This window comes from Thamnophis sirtalis, unplaced genomic scaffold, assembly GCF_051295495.1.
Source record: "Thamnophis sirtalis isolate CommonGarterSnake01/CBP01778 unplaced genomic scaffold, rThaSir2_p1.2 scaffold_18, whole genome shotgun sequence".
In the NCBI taxonomy this organism is placed as follows: domain Eukaryota; kingdom Metazoa; phylum Chordata; class Lepidosauria; order Squamata; family Natricidae; genus Thamnophis; species Thamnophis sirtalis.
Genome location: NW_028261398.1, coordinates 1630433 through 1647147, shown reverse-complemented (window position 1 = coordinate 1647147; position 16715 = coordinate 1630433). Strand labels below are relative to the sequence as shown.

The 16715-nt window shown below is 53.8% G+C and overlaps 1 protein-coding gene across 1 annotated transcript; it reads left to right on the top strand.

The window, feature by feature from the left end:
- Nucleotides 1-6063: 6063 nt before the first annotated feature.
- On the top strand, nucleotides 6064-15193 carry RAB25 (RAB25, member RAS oncogene family). Its single transcript, XM_087702936.1, has 5 exons — nucleotides 6064-6180; nucleotides 10373-10568; nucleotides 11922-12115; nucleotides 12694-12774; nucleotides 13695-15193. The coding sequence occupies exons 1-5, from the start codon at nucleotides 6132-6134 to the stop codon at nucleotides 13829-13831; spliced, it is 657 nt and encodes a 218-aa protein (XP_087559062.1). The 5' UTR covers nucleotides 6064-6131; the 3' UTR covers nucleotides 13832-15193.
- The last annotated feature ends 1522 nt before the right edge of the window (nucleotides 15194-16715 follow it).

The window sequence follows — 16715 nt, the reverse complement described above, 5'->3', positions numbered from 1 at the left end:
AGTCAATGGGCAAAGATGGATTCCCTTAACAACCCCATGAGCTCCTCCTCTCTGAGAGGGTTAAGAAAGACGAATAATTCACTTAAGAACTGCAGAGCTTTGCTTAACAGCCCTGGCAAAAAAAGTCATTAAATTCAGGCGTGACTCGCTTAACAACCTCCTTGCTTAGCCATGGGAATTGTGGCCATAGGTCAGGGACTAAATCCGGGGGAAGGGCAGGAGCCCTCCCGAGTTGGAAGGCAGTACTGAAGGCCTCCGCTTGGTGTCGCCCAAGACTCGGGGAGAGGATGCCACCCCCCCCCCCGGCTGGTCTTGCTTGATTCCAGACCCACCCAGCCTCTTCACCGCTGGCGCTGGGCATCTCTCGGGTCAGGTGACCCTTTTCCAAGGGAGGGGCTGGTGCTGTGCCTTGGGAAAGGCCAGAAGGGGGGAGTCCAATGGGTGTGATTGGGGGAGGGGGGGCTGTTGGCCTTTCCTAAAGTTGTGCTTGCGGATTGGACCACTTCCCTCAACCGGCCCTACAAAGAGGGGCTGAATTCTCCCATCCCTGATTCTCTGCCCTGCAGGCCTCCTCCTGAACGGCCCCTCTCCTCCAGGTGGGGTATCAGGTTGGCTCCGGTCTGTTGCAGGGAGAGGCCCAGGTGGGAGGGAGTTTCAGGAGCCTTCGAGTGCCAAGACTTTGGGTGGGAAGCCACACCTGCCACGCCTTCCTCCCATAAGGTCTATTGTGCCACTCTTCTGAGTCACCTCACGGGGGGCCCTTCCTATCACCCGGAAGCCTCCGCTGCCAACTCTCGAAGCTGGGAAAGGCTTCTGGGCATGTGAAAGGTCTCGCCTGGAGCTTCTAACTGACCCAAGAGACGTTGGAAGAGCTTTCCAGGCCTCTCCTGCACTACCCAAAAACCTCTCCCAGCCCCTGAAAGGCACAAAGCAGAGCAGTTGAATCATTGTAGGGACCCGAAGGGAAGAATCGAGGCCATTCAGTGAATCCAGAGAAGCCCTTAAAACGTCAAGGAAGAGGGGATTGTCCTCCTTATGTGGTTGGCAATGAAGGTTTTCAAACTTCCCAATGTAAGATTAGGTATAGAATTTCCTAAAACTGTGGATGACCGGCCTTCTGCTTCCACACAGCATCTCAAAGTGCTTTACAATAATGCCAGGAAGGAGAGAGGCCTTTGTGCTCAAGGTGGAAAAAGATGAAACTGACTTATCAGTGGTTCCCAAACTTGGCAGCTTTAAGACTTGTGGACTTCAACTCCCAGAATTCTCCAGAGCTGGCTGGAGAATTCTGGGAGTTGAAGTCCACAAGTCTTAAAGTTGCCAAGTTTGGGAACCACTGGATTAGATGGATATGTTGTTACAGAAATGGCTAGTTTCTATTACGATTATGAAAAAGTAAAACGTTGAGCGTGGATCTCAACGCCTTATTCAACTGCGCCAAGAGAGTCGGAAGTCAATGTATTTTTTTTCCCTTTTTCCCTTCCTTTCCCCCATTGCTCCCTTCCTTTTTTCCTTCCCTAATTTCCCTAATGCTTGCTTTTGTATTTTCTTTGTATGTTATATTATAAACTAATAAAACCAGATACATAAAAAAAATGCTAGGAAAGATAAGACAATGACAGTGGGAAATGAAAGCCAAGAAGCATCTCCTACAGACACCTGCAGAAACGTGGGAACAGCCTGGCACCCCCTTCTTCGTGCTCAGCCTGGCCTTGGCCTATTGGGGGGGCGGCACCCAGAAGTGTGTGCAGGAGACTGGCTGTCACTCCAGCTGAAGCTGCTCGTTGATGTTCTTGGCCAGCAACGTCACTCAGCTTTTCAGAGAAATGGCTCTGCTCACTGCTCTGCCCGGGTGCCTATTCTGCAAGCCCCCCCCCCCCTCTTCCCCTAGCACATGATGCTGAGTCCTGGAACTGGGGCCTGCCCATTCAAAAGTCTTGCAGCTTCTCAGTCAACTGGCTCTCTTCCAGCCTTGGTCAGTCAAGCACAGCCACGGTTCAGTGGTGGCAGAGACATGCCTGAGTGTCCCCAGCTTGCTTGTGATGTTCCCAGTTCCCTAAGAGTGATGGAGCTGGGCACAGACTGGCAACCGGCTGCATTCGGTTCCCCAGAGCACCTCTGCAAAGGGTTGGCATTTGTGCAGAGGCTTCAACACAACTCAGTTGAAGGAAACCGGCTGCAGGGGAGGGAGGGGTGGGGTTCACCGACAAAAGGGCGAACGACAAAACGGCGAACAACTAAACCGCGGTGACAAAACCGCGTGTTCTAAAGCGCTCCGACGAATGAGTGCTGAATCACGCCAACAGCGCGGCGACAGAAGCGCGCTGTAAACCTAAACCTAACCCTAACCCTAAACGTAACCCTAACCCTAAACCTAACCCTAACCCTAACCTTAACTTAAATCACCCCTCTGTCGACTGAAATCGCCCTTCTGTCGCCGCGTTGTTGTCGGTGCATTGATGACGTCGCGGTTTTAGCGACATGGTTTAGTTGGCGCGGTTTTGACGTTCGCCCTTTTGTCGGGTCACGAGACGTGGCACATATCACCCCTAACAGCCAGCAGGGTTGACTCTGTCCCAGCTCCAGGCCCCCTGCAGATCTCCGAGAGTCTCCGCCCGGAGTCCTAAATGGGCCTTTGGACCACACAGTTAAGCTTAGCTTAACTAGATGGCAACCTTGGGAACCCCTGGTCTCCAAAGAGGGCGCTTTGGGAGGGGACACGGGGGGGTCACTTCCCCTCACCAGGATACACCAAACCTCCCACCACTTGGGGTCTTAGATCTCAGTTCTCATCCGCCACGGATTGTAACGTTCCCGTGGTTCGCCCATGAGGCCAATGTTGAGAAAAGACAGGAGACAACCTTTCTCGGGATGGAGCGAGATTGGGGGTCTGAGAGCCCCTTTTATTGAGATAGGACAAAGGCAGGAGGAGCGATCAGCATGTGATTAAAAACAACCTGTAAAAGTACAATTTCTAATCTACTGCTCAGTCTATATATGGTCAAATCCTGGACGTCAATGGTAGGGCACATCTCAGAATGTTATGTTATTCACTATCAGGATGTTATGGCATTCTAGGAGTTTGTTTTCTCCTGTGTGGTTCAGCATGGCTCTGCATGCCCTGGTATGAACTGGGCCATGGAGGACACACAGCTACACAAGGAACTATATTACAACAATGGATGGTCTGAGCTGTGGCAGAAAACACTGGGAATTGTAGGAGGTGCTGGCCTGCTCTCTTCTTACCAATCACACGAGTACCAATCCTTCATTTCAGGCTGAGGGGAACAAATCAAAGTAGCCAACGGTTCCTTAGTTTGGAGGGGCAAAGAACCCCAACTCTCCACCATGTGCCAAAGCTTTCTAAAAGGCCGCATGTGGCCCCTGTTTGGACAAACTGCACCCACCATCCAGAGACTTCCAGATTAAATCCAGGGTTCGTGTTTTGTCCTTTAAATCCCTCAAAGTTTGGGTGCTGCCTCTTTGGCTTCCCAGAGGATTGTAACCTGGGCTCATCCTCCAAGGATTTCCTGGGTGTGGGGGGGGGGCCTGTCCCAGGAGAGGCCCCGCGCGCAATCAGTAACAGCTTTTCCAGTAGCTGCTGAATCCTCCCACTTTGCACGCCACTTTCCAGGGGAAATTCAAACTCTTCTCTCCTTGATGTCATCTCAAAAAATCCCACTCAGACTTGGGAAAAATTATGCTTGTTCTTAGCCCAAAAGTGATAAAATAGCAATAGACTTCCATACCGCTTCACGGGGCTTTACAGCCCTCTCCGAGTGCCTTACAGAGCCAGCCTCTTGTCCCCAACAATCTGCCTCATTTTACGGTTCTTGGAAGGACGGAAGGCTGCGTCAACCTTGAGCCTGGTGAGATTCGAACTGCTAAATTACAGGCAGCGGGCAGGCAGCAGAATACTGCAATACTGCATTCTCACCACTGCACCACCACAGCTCTTGAAATGATATTTAGAGCAGTGTTTCTCAACCTTGGCAACTTGAAGATGTCCGGACTTCAACTCCCAGAATTCCCCAGCCAGCATTCGCTGGCTGGGGAATTCTGGGAGTTGAAGTCCAGACATCTTCAAGTGGCCAAGGTTGAGAAACACTGATTTAGAGTTTAGATTGTTTATTTGTATGCCGCCCTTTTCCCTGGGGGGACTCAGGGCGGCTCACAATATTTCCCACTGAGAAGGCACCAACTGGGCAGAATGAGGACCTGGGGTTTATCTTATCACTGAATATGAATTTGAATGTTTTGTTTTTATATAAGTTACCACGGATGCTTTCATTGTCTTTCATTCACCACCAGCAATCTGGATGGAAACGAGGCCTGGGAATGGAAGAGAACAAAGCAGTGGAATAGGTGAAGACAGTCACTGCTGGCCGGGGACTCTGAGAGCACTAAGCCAGCAGGGAGAGCACCGACTGGGGAAGAGGGTGGCAGCTTTGCTTGCCCAGAGTGCCAATCTTCTCTCGGTTCCCGTTCGGGGATATTCTTGGGGCGACTCCCCATCTCAGTTCTGAAAGAAGATGTTGACGACGACAGTATAATCAAAGCTGCACTTGTTTTTTTTAAAATGCATTTTACCACAGGCTGTTCATTAAAAAACCAGGTCACGTTTTAATCCTGCCATCCTGGCCGTCTTCTCAAGCTTTCCGACCAGCCCCTTGTGGACACCCTTGAGCGTCTGCAAGTGTTTTGATCTCAAAAGTAAACAAGGTGACCCTGGAGGATGGCCAACACCACCTCAACTTGCCTTTCCACATTGCAGCCGAGTGGAGGTCACCACCTCCGCATTCCTCCCTTCTGGTCTGACCAGATGGACAGGAGGCCTGTGGCATCAGAGTCAGCTTCCTGTGGCCTACAAACGCCAACGGCCACTGTGGCAAAGGAGCACATTCCTGCTTCCCAGAGGAAATGCCATCACCCAGAGTTTCACTCCAGAGCTCACGGGCTCTGCTCAAACGATTTGCCCCAGGCACAGGGAGGATATGACCACACCTGCTTTGCACCCATAGGATGCCAGTGAATGTTCTCTGCCAACATGGCTCACTGGGGAATTCTGGGAGTTGAAGTCCACAAGTCTTAAAGTTGCCAAGGTTGAGAAACTGATAGAAGCTTGGCAGAGATGAAAGGCGATTGGTCATTTTTTCAGCCAAGGAGCAGGAAAAGAGATAATTTGATCAATTATTTGGGAGTTTTTCAAGCCTTCTCCCACTTTTAATATTCTGTCAGTCACATTTTCCCATCAGTTCAATGATCTGTTCAACAAGCATAGCTGGCTGGGGAATTCTGGGAGTTGAAGTCCACAAGTCTCAAAAGTGCCAAGTTTGGGGACTTCTGGGGTAATCAGGAAAAGGACCCCGGGGGGGGGGGTTCCAAAACTTCAGCGCTGATAGAGGAAGCCCACCCAAGGGGAGGAGGCCGGGCTGTCTGGAGAGGCAGCAAAGAGCCTCCTTTCCACCCCAGGCGGGGCCAGCCGAGCCAAGGTCCGGCAGACGAGTCAGCCCCACCGACCTATAGGGCAGGCTCGTTGTAACGACGGCCGTAGGCGCCCCCCCCCCCGACTTGACACCCCCCCGGGCGCCAGCCAGCCAGCCTCACGCCGAGGGTGGCAGGAGGAGCTCCGCTGCGGCGCCCCGGCCATCCGGGGCCGCTCGGCACTCGCGCCTTCCGCCGCCGCTCTGCGGCCAAGGCGCTCGAAGCGAATCGGCAGTCGGGACTCTCTCCGACTGGCGCCGGCCGTTTTGGCCGGGCTGAAAATGGGGCTCGGAGAGCGCCGGGGCTCCTTTGCCCACAGCCCGCCTCGCCGCCCCGGTTTTGGAGACCGAGGCGCCGCCGCCGAGCCTTGCTCCGCTTGGCGGCCGCGAACTTCGGCAAGGAGCGCCCGAGCCGCTGTTGGCGAAAGCCCGTCGGCGGAGCCAAGGAAGCGGCGACGCCCGCTGCCGCCCGCCCGCCCCCGGGAGCCCAGGCAAGGGCCGGCGGAGCAGCGCGCTCGCCTCACCTGCCGCCCGCCCGCCCCGCCCTCCAGGTGAGCCGCGCCCTGCCCTGCCCGCTGCTGCCGCCGCCGCCGCCTCGCCCGCAGAGCAGCAGCAGCGGTAGCAGCGGCAGCAGCGGCGCGTCCAGCCATGGCGAAGGCGGCGGCGCCGGACGACGACTACAACTTCGTCTTCAAAGGCGAGCGGCGGCGGCGAGCGGCAGCGGCGGGGGGGTCGCCCGAGGGGGCGGGGGGGTCTTCGGGCGGGGCGGACTCTTCCCTGCAGGGCACCACCGGCCGCGGCTCGGGAGGCGGGGGGGGGAGGAAGTTGGTGGGAAGCGGGGCGGTCGGGGGACGCGCGGAGGAAAGGCTGCCCTGGGGCTTCGGGGGCGTTTGCCCCGCTGCCCGCTGGCTCTGCCCGTCCCGGGCTCGGCTCTGCCCTCCGCCGGCTGCCAAGAATCGGTCCCCGAGGAGGGATCCGCTCGATGCCCCTGCAGGATTTCAGCCTCCCGACCCCTGCGAGGCAAAAGAGCCACTTCCGTCTGCGGCCGCACCTGCCGCGCCCCCCCCCCCCCGCAAGTTCCAGGGCCAGCGAGGCTTGCCAGGAAAGGCCGGGCTCTTTCGGACTTCCTGCTCAGGAGCGAAACTGGGCGGCCTTCAGGTTGTCCTGTGTCTCCTTTGCTCTTCAGGGCCCTTGCTTAGCCCCCCCTTCACCCCCAAAGCCCCCGTTTAGCTGACCTGTTTGCCAATAAAGGGGCTGATGAAAGCTGGACTTGGCCAGGGTGGGGGTGCTCAGGGCAGGCGGAAATCTCGCAGCTCTGGGGTCCCAGGATGGGCCTGGTTGGGGCCCCTGTGTCTCCTCCACCTCCACCTCCGGCCTTTGCCAGGGGCCAGAAGGGACCAGCCTCTCTCTCTCCTTGCGGCTTCTGGGGCCCCCAAATGTGCCCATTCAATTGAAGTCCTGATGGCATTGTCAGCCTCTGAGCCTTGGCCTACTTCTTTTTGAGATAAAACGCCCAGAATAGAAGCAGCGTTTTGCTTTCCGAAGGTGTGAATGTTCTGGAAAGCTTCACTCACAACATTTTGGAAGATGCGGCTCCTGTGTGAGCCCTTCCTCTCCCTGCCTCCTTGGCCCACTTGGGCTCCTACAAGTCCTTTCCCAGGGAGTGCGCAGCCAGGTGCTTCCATGGGCCCTGAAGGTCCTCGGCCTGCCTGGCCTTCACCTTCTCCCTTCACAGCAACAGGTGCACAGAGGCGTCTCCCTGCAAGGAGCCTTCGGACCCCCCACACAGAGGGGGAGCGGCTGATCTAAGGATTAGAAGCCAAGGACTGCAGCCTTATTGACCTGGTCAATCTGGGCTTTTGCTCTCTGTAGATCATTTCTGATTGCATTAACTGGCCTCCCCTGATCTCATAAAATGTGCTATTAAATGCAGAATCCACCAGCGATACGATAGAAGCCTCAGCTTTTGTGAAGCATTAAAAAGGAGACGTGGATCTTGGTGTATAACACCCCGCCTCACACCCACTGTCACAATTCTGATTGTGTTCAAGGGAGTGACAAGGGGAAAGGAGAGAGAGAGAAACAAGCAGGGCCAAGTGAGAGAACTCCAGAAGAAGTCAAAAGAGTTTCTCCCTCTGCTTCCTGGTGTGAACAAGAAGTAGACATTTCCATTATGAAAACAGAAACCAGCTTGAGAAGAAATGGCTTATTCGGGCGCCACGTTGAGTTTCCTCAACTATGATTGTTGCTCATGGCCTTTGCTGCTTAGATACCATAAGCGGAAAGGTGTGTATAAATATAATAATGCAAACTGAAAAGCAATCACGTGCGTCAAAGAAGATTTGCTTCTGGGAAGAGCCTAGATAGGGGCTTTCATCAACTTCAATCTGGATAAATTTTCCTTTAATCTGGCTGTTCATTTGATGGTTTTGTTCCTCGTCTTCCGTGTTTCTGGCTCAAGGCAGTTTAGCTCTTGGCAAGGAAATCTCCGGCTAGAATTGTGGCCCGTGCGGTGCCAAGGTGTATCCAAAGTGTCTTTAGACCCAAACGGACAATCAGTTCAGAGCCGGATTCGTGTTTTCCGTTTAACATTTTACAGTTGTATTTTGTTAACTCAGGTCCCTTAAGTGTCCCGTTTCAGGGGGACGTTTCTCTTTTGTTATTGGCAAACTTCCTTGACTGGTTCATTACTGTACTTTTATTGACAAATGGAGATTTTTAGAGCTGATAAGACTCAGACACATTAGGGCCTAAATCAGACAGACATTACGGGCAAGGAAAACTTCTCACTTGGTTGGCAAGGGGCAGCCACCGCATGAACCCTGAGGCCACGGGCAGCCTCCGTCCCAGGGGAACAGCACCCACCTCCCCCTTCGGCAGGAGGGCAGTGAGAGGGCCCAGGGCTGCAGGGGAGGCTGGGCGGGTGGACAGGCAAGCAAACAAACTGCCAGAGAGAGGAGCCAAGGCCCAGGGAGGGGCCCTGCAGCCGGTTCCTCCAGGAAGCGCCTGCTCTGTGCAGGGCCCTCCCGCCTGGGGTGCGGCTGCTGACCCAGCCCAGGGCTCACCTTGCTTGGAAGGAATCCAGCCCCGAACGCCCTGAGCTCCTAACGCAGAGCCGGGTTCCGGCCAGTCAAGCCAGGAGGCCCAAGAGCTTTGCCCCCCCTCCCTCGCTGGTCACTCCCTGCTTTGGGCTTCTCCTACCTGGCTCCCCCAGCCTCCTGATTCAAGGGGGGAACCTTTATTGGCCCTCCGGACTGGGGAAGAAGAGGGTGGCTGTCCTGCAGGTTGCCTTCCTCCCAGAGGCTGCTCTCCCTCTTCCTCTCCCCTCCCCATGTGGGTGTTTGTGTACACATGGGTGTGAGAATGAGTGTGTGTGTGAGAGAGAGAGACTGGTTGATTCAACAAGGTGGTGCTCCTGCCTGGGGCCCCTATACAGTGTTGGAGGAGCAACTGCATAGGAGCCTCCCCCCCCCCCCCGTTGCTTCCTGCTGTGTCCCTCCAGGAAGGCCTGTCCTGGCCTCCCCCCTGCTGATGAAGCTGGCATCGGCTCCGCTGGAGGAGGCCTCCCGTGGGATACAGGAACCCCAATCCATGAGCCCCGGGGTGACCAGAGGGTCTGATCCGCCCTGGCTGCTCCCATTCCAGGGAATGTCCTTCGGCTGCCAGTCCTTGACTGCCCTGCCTGGTAGCGCCCTTCGCCCGCTTACAGCCTGTTGCATTTGCCCTTCGTGCCACAATTAAGTTGCAAAACCTTCGGGGCGTGAAACCACCGCTGCGAAATGAGAGCCAGAAGCCCCAAAGGCCGTGTTTCTGGAGAAAGCCCTTTGCGAAAGAGGAGGAGGAGGAGGATCCGGTCTCTGGGCTGCCTCCGGGGCTCACCCCTGCAGGGCACGCGCCTTTCCCACAGAGAGGGGGCAGATCAGGCCATTGGCAGGGGAGCAATGCCGGGGGGGGGGGGGGGATCCCAATCACCAGTTCTCTCAGCCGGATGCTTCCAGGGTGGCTGGGAAGGTCAGGAGCTCAGTGGAGGAAGGTTGCGGAGGCAACGCGGCTTCACCCATTTTGCCTTCCTGCTTTGGCAAAGAGACGGGGAAGATTTGGTTCTCCCTAATTAGCATGGGCGTTGGAGGGCCTGTTCGGATGTCAGCACAGCCTCCCTCCCCAGTTGCTAGAAGAGAAATCTTGAGAGGCCGCAGAATGACTCCAGGGTCCCCCAGGCCTCTTCAGGAGATTCTCTTGTAAAGACACATAAAGATGTGAGTGGGGTCTGTGTGTGTGTGTGAGAGAGAGAGAGACTGACTCCTGACAAAGACACACTTTCACAAATGCCTTCCCCCCACCCCCCGTGGTGTTAACTGAGCCTCGGTTTACTCAACCCCATTTCCTGAGGAAGCAGAATAGTGCAATTCGGGGACCACAGACTGACCACATCCACCGGATCTGCACACCCCGTGCTAAAGTGTGGTTCGCCTCTTGCACAACCTCAGCCCCAGTGTGGTGGGTGGGGAAGAGCTTAGCCTTGCTGGGCGAAGGGTCCTGTGGGCTTCCTTGCAAGGCCAAACCTCAGTTTGCCTCTGGGGAATTCCTCCTCCCTCCTGGGAAACGAAGCCTGGCCGGCCCCGGCTACACCTCCCCCCCCCCTCTCACTGTCCCAATCAGAACTGGGCATTCCCTGGGCTCAGCCGTTTCCTGGGCTCGACCACGGTGCTGCCGAAGGTGCAAATCACAGCGGGCCAAATTGTGGGGAATGGGATGGTTTGGTTGAACTCAGCCTCTGTGTCAGCTAACACCCCCCTCCGTCCCATGATTAAAACACGCATGGCTTAATAGGATGTCTGTGCACGTCTGATGCCCTAAACAGACCCCCCCCCCTTTCTTCCTTCCCCCAGTGGTTCTGATTGGAGAATCGGGGGTGGGAAAGACCAATCTGCTCTCGCGCTTCACCCGCAACGAGTTCAACCACGACAGCCGTACCACGATTGGGGTGGAGTTCTCCACGCGGACCATCCTGGTGGGAGACGCCCTGGTGAAAGCCCAGATCTGGGACACGGCCGGGCTGGAGCGCTACCGGGCCATCACATCGGCGTAAGTAGAGGCAAAGGGTGGCTGGCCGAGGAGGGTTTGGGGCTGCAAGCTGGGAAAGTCCCCCCCCCCCCTGGTCAAATGCCTCCTTCCTTCCACCTTCCTCAGTCGGTAGATTTTATGGGTGCTTTGGCTGAGCTGATCAGGTGTTGACAGGTGATTCCCACAGAACCTGCTGGGTGTATTAATGAGTCATAGGAGAACCAGCCTGGATGTGGATGCAGTCGGAGCACATCTGGGACGTGTCTTAGAGCAGTGTTTCTCAACCTTGGCAACTTGAAGACGTCTGGACTTCAACTCCCAGAATTCCCCAGCCAGCATTCGCTGGCTGGGGAATTCTGGGAGTTGAAGTCCAGACGTCTTCAAGTTGCCAAGGTTGAGAAACACTGTCTTTGAGGAGCATCTTGTAGGCGTGGAGGGGAAACTGTGCCTGTCATGCAGGATGACTGGAGTCGCCCATTTTCTAGGTTCAACATAGACTGAAGCAGCTGAGTTTACATCACCTCAGACTCAACTTCCACAAAGTGGTTTGATGGATGACATGCACATCATCCTTGGGCCTTTTGCTACGGCCTAAGCATTGTGTGCACACTCAGTCCACGCACTGCTGTCAAGATAACACATGTGGGGTCCTTGGCGCGCTCTGAGTTCGTTTTCTTGCAGACATTTCACTACCCATCTAGGTAACCTCATCAGTGCTAGGGGAGAGTAGGGTTTGCAGCGTGGAGGAGAAAGACAGCGGTGGGGAGTTTGGTTGTTTTCTTGCAGATGTTTCATTACCCAACTGGATAGTATCATCGGTGTTATCTAGCACTGATGGTGTAACCCAGTTGGGTGATGAAATGGCTGGAATGAAACAGCCACGTTCACTGGGCACCAAGGACCCCGCAGTGGAACTCTGGGCTCCAAAGATTCTCCTTTATCGGTAGCAAAGGTGCCTCTCTTCTTCTGGGCCTGAGCTGAACGGGAAGAGCCTGGTAAGACAAGGCAGCTCTCCCTCGGCTCCTCTTTCCATGCATGGAAACGGTGGGCGTCCTCAGGGCTGTCCACAAACCCTTGGCTGCCTTCTTGGCAACACTGGAGGAGACGCTCTCAGCTCCCTCCGAGGAAAGCTAAAGAAGGGCCCCCAACCACCACCCATCCCATCACCTTGGCCAGCACGTCCCCCTCGGGGCCTGGCCTGGGGAGCGGTCAGTTGCTGGAGGTTCCCAACAGAATCAGAAGCAGAAGCTCAGGACGATGAGCGCCATCAGGGACGAGCTTCCCAGCAGAGGGATTGTCACCATGGCAAAGTTTTCCCTCTTCCCTTCTTGCTCCCCCCCGGCCCCACTTTTCCCTCCACATTCTCCGCCACAGATACTATCGTGGAGCCGTGGGGGCTCTCTTGGTGTTCGACATCACCAAGCATCAGACGTACGACGTGGTGGAGCGCTGGCTGAAGGAGCTGTATGACCACGCGGAGGCCACCATCGTTGTGATGCTGGTGGGCAACAAGACGGATCTGGCCCAAGCCCGGGAGGTGCCCACAGAAGAGGCCAGGATGTATGCAGGTAAGAAGGTGGCAGCTGCCCTTCCCCCAGAGGTGCAGCACTGAGCTCAAGGTAGGATGTGGCCAGTGGCTTTCGCCCTGGATGAAAAACCAGACCGGCTGCCCCAGGCCTTTAGCAGTTTGGATGACAATCCCCATCAGCCCCGGCAGTTCACATTGATGGGATCTGCAGTCCAAAGTAGTTTGGAGGTAATTAGTTGGCGTGGGTTTTCAGCTAGAAGCTGCAAGAGGAAGGAAGTGGTGCACCCAGCAATTTATTCACCCCGATTTAATGGTCTTAATAAAACACATTAAAATGGGCATCTAAGGAGAAAAAACAAAACAGGCCCAAAGGAAAGAGCGGGCAAATCCTTTTTTTAAAGGAGACGTGGGCACTGCGGCACCATCCTCATTATCTTTGAGCCCAGCGTGTCTCCTCTAAGAGGGCGGCTGCTCCCTGAAGAAGGAGCCGGTTCCCCTCGGAGCGTCTTCCTGCAAATAGAAGACATTTCGTTTCGGTGGCTTTTTCACACCTTTTTCCAGCTAAACTCCTCTGCTTCCTGGGCCGTTGAAGGGTTTTTTCTGTCTTCCTTGCCACAGAAAACAACGGGCTGCTCTTTGTGGAGACCTCTGCCTTGGACTCCACCAATGTGGAACTGGCTTTCGAGACCATCTTGAGAGGTACGTGGTGGTGGGGGGTCTGGGGCAGGAGGGGTTCCTGCAGACACGACCAGTTTGCTTTCCACCACACAGGGAAGCCTTTAACCACTTACTTATTTGGGGCCAGAAGGAAGAAGATGGAGCTGGATAGACTTCTACTGGATTATCCAGCAAGAAGCAGTAGATAGTGTAACTGCCATTTTCTTTGGGGTTGGGGTTTCTAAAGTGAATCTTTCCTAAATTCACCAGTTTGAGAATTCAAGATGTTCCTTAGTTTTGAGTTTGGTCCACAGCAGACGTCTGTTCCCAGCTGCCTCAGCCGAGACAAACGGGGTCAGCTGTTCAACAGACCTTGGAGGTATCCGGACTTCTTCTGGATCAGAGTCAGGTTGAGTCAAAGACTGTCCAGAGCTTCAACTGCAGAGCGGCTTCCAGCCCCCCCAGCGTGCCAGGGCTCAAGTGCCAGGCCTGTGGCAAGGCTGCTCAAGGGGGGGTTAGATGTTTGTCTGATTGTTTCTTATATGCCCCTCCAGTCAGAGAAGCCTTCGCTCGACAGTCCAGGGAACATTAGATTCACAGCTGAGTCCAAACCACCAGCAGGTAGCAAAGGAAAAGGAAAAGAGGAGCCCTCGTCCCAGAGCCTCTTATTCTTCCTCCGATCATCCCTCCCGTCTGCAAAGGCCCCTCTGAAGGTTTAGGACTTCCGGATCCTCTGAACCAGTTTCTCAGCGTCGGCAACTTTCAGCTGTGTGGACTTCGACTCCCAGAATTTATTATATTATTATACATCATATCAAATCATACTGTAGCATATCGTTGTATTCTAAATTGTATTTATTATATGATATTTAATACAATATGGGACACAATATGTAAGATTGGTGGTGAAGGAAGAAGGAAAACGCTTTTTATTTTATTTTATTTTATTTTCCTGTTTCTAGACATTTACAATAAAGTGCAGAAGCAGAAGCAGAAGAGCCCCCTGGACAACAGAGTCTCGCTCTCCACCGAAAGTGACACCGCGGCGTCCACCTCGGCGGCTGTGGAGGGGAAGAAGTCCTGCTGCATGAACCTCTGAGGGGGCCAGTGGGTGGGAGGCACCAGCCGGGTTCATGCACTGCATTGAGCCAAGAGGACAGGTTAATCCTGGTTTGCCCCACCAGCTAGTGGCTGGGTTCACATTAAGCCAAAATTAAGCCACGATAGGCTAAAAGCCTATTGTAGTTTAGCCATAGAAGATGGACTTCAGGATTTCTTGATCTGCTTGCCTACCTCAAGTTCGGGCATTTGGCCTTGTGTTGGAGCAACATAGGAAGTCGTTCCAAAGCGGCTTCTAGATTGGATCCAGAGTCACCCACACATAGAAGCCAAGAGGCCAATCCTAAGTCCGGATGTCCGGCTGTGCCTGTGAAACAAAACACTCTCCTCCCCACCCTGGACCTTCCCTGCCTTCCAGCCACTAGTGCTAAACATGGGACCACCAGCCACTGCGACTCACCAGCCTTTGGGCAGCCTTGCCAAGGGAAAGTGCCTCTTGGCCCTGGAAGCATCCGGGCAGAACCTGTGCTAGGAGAGATGGGAAGGGGCTTCCCGTCTGATCTTAACCATGATTCCCCCAAGAGAACCCTGTCTGAACCTCTATTCGTCTGTTGGATGGTGCGTACAAGTGTTTCCTGACCTGGGTTGGTGCCAGGGCTTTTTCTCCAGTTGGAACTCAAGCAGAGCTTGACTCCATTGTAGGCAACACACACACACACACACACACACACACACACACACACACACACCACACATGCCTGCTTGGCTACTCCGTGCTGGAGCAGGAACGTCCTTCTCTTCCGGTCCTCAGCTCTCCACGGCCATTTCCTTTTCACCAGTGAAAGAGGGAAATTAAGAGGGTTAAAAAAAAACAACCTGGATGAAATCGGAAAGACGATTAAAAAATACTCTCCCCACCTGAACCAGGAGTAAAGATACACGGGACTCCATCTTGGGAAGGTGGTCCAGGTAGAACTCCACCCATCCCTCACTCTGGCCACCCTAGAGAGAGGGTTGAAATCTGGGAATTCCCCAGTATGTGTTGAATCTGCTAATCCCAATGAAAGGCAAAGATTTTATTCGCTCTGGAAGGAGTGAAGGGATTTAATTGGCCTGGAAGCAGAAGCTGTAACTGAGCTGGACAGAAGTATTTTGTTCATTGGTGAAACTGGACTCCTCGGAAGGGGTGAAGGTTGGTTCCTCTGAGGAACTGGCAAAAGAGAACGTGGAAACCATGGGAGGTGACATAGTTACACCTGACACCAAGCTACCCGCCATGGTTACAAGCTGCAGTAACTGAGTTCAAAGGAAATGCTAATGTTTTGTTAGCTCCTTTGAGTCATGCAGATCAGGTGGGCGGCCAGATCAATCTAGGAAATGGAGACAAAGAGGTCGACAAAGGTGGCTGCTAAGGGCAGTGTGTGGGGGCCCAACTTCTGGGTCAAAGAAACAGGAGTTGTGGCTTACTGCACAGCACACCTGCACCAAATTATGGTGCTTGGTTTTCACAACAATTGGTTGAGAGAATCGTGCCTTCTGTATATAGAAGTTGGATATCGGTGGTCCTTGGATTGTGGGGAGGGGGAACAAAGGAAGCTGGTTCCTCATGCCACTTTTTTTGATGTTGAGCGATGTCCTTCCTTGGGAATAATGGGCTCCGTGGGGGAGGGACCACGAGAGGACCAAAATTTGGTCTTTGGTGACCTTCCTGGAATCTTCTGCCTTTCTTCCTGGCTTAGGGAGCTGCAGCTAAACCAATCGGCCTCCTCAGAAGCTTAAATTGCTTCCTTGCTTGCAGAGAAATGAAAGTCACAGGTCGCCCTCCCATCGGAGACATTTCCTAGGTGGCAACCTGGGAACCAGGCTGGGCTTATCTAGGCGCTTCTTATGCTCTCCTTTGGTGGTGTCAAACAGTTCTTACTTGCAGGGATTCCTTTTGCCTCTGTGCATCACTTGAGTCTTTTTCTAAATCTTCCACCCACGAGACACCTGACCGTGGGATAGGAGCCTCTCCAACATGTGTGTGTGTACATTTATAAATATGTATATATAAGCATATTTCTAAATAAATTGTTCTGGATGATGATGGAGTGCATATTTTTTTATCGTGTGGCTTAATATGATGGTCCTCTTGGGGGAAAGTATGTTTTGTATATTCTGGAAAAAGAGGGATTTGCAAAGGGACGGGAACTGGGAGGAGTGTGTAAGGCATCTTGGATCCCACTCAACAAGATGAGAAGAATGGGACTCTCCCAGGCAGGCCACCAGATCCAGATGACCTCCATCCCCAGGCAGGTTAAAAGGGGGACTGCATCTTGCTCAGTGCAGAAAGACAGGTAGAAGAGGCCAGCATCACTCACTCTGCAACTCCTTCCCCACCCATCGTCCTATTTCCTGTTCCACAGCATCTCTTCCTGTTCTCTGAAGGTTCGGAAGATGTTTTTTCTGAGGTGGTTGGAAAGATGCCTTGAGTTCCAGCTGTGCGATGTATGTCCTAGTAGTCATTTTTGTCCACTGTTTGTTTCCTGGCTCTTCATCCCATCCTCTCCCTTATGGAAAGTACGTTTCTCTGCCAACCTTGATCGCCAATTCCTCTTCCTGCCCAATTAGCTGAAGGTTGACCATGCAATGCTCCCCTCCTCTGGCTTTTTCTTCAGGGATGGCGACCTCTGTGCTCTGGCTGCCTCTCTGTGCCAGGCTGGGCTCCTTTCCACTTGAGGAGAAACGATCACTGCAGGTGACCACCGGGAGTCGGCATGGAGATGGCCAGAAGATCATCGCTTTGCAGCAAATTTAATCAAATCAATAAAATTAAAAAGCGGAACATGGAATAATATTAATAAGAAATCTCACTGATCAACTGACCTCAAAGAAGTTCCCTATTAAATGGTGGGGAGGCTGTGAATGCTTTTGACAAAGTGCCC

Excerpts from the sequence above, each read along its gene's own strand:
- RAB25 (XM_087702936.1), top strand. The coding sequence starts at position 6,132 with ATGGCGAAGGCGGCGGCGCCGGACGACGACTACAACTTCGTCTTCAAA. Across the intron at positions 6,181-10,372 it reads CTACAACTTCGTCTTCAAAG|TGGTTCTGATTGGAGAATCG; the intron begins GCGAGCGGCGGC and ends TCCTTCCCCCAG. Across the intron at positions 10,569-11,921 it reads TACCGGGCCATCACATCGGC|ATACTATCGTGGAGCCGTGG; the intron begins GTAAGTAGAGGC and ends TCTCCGCCACAG.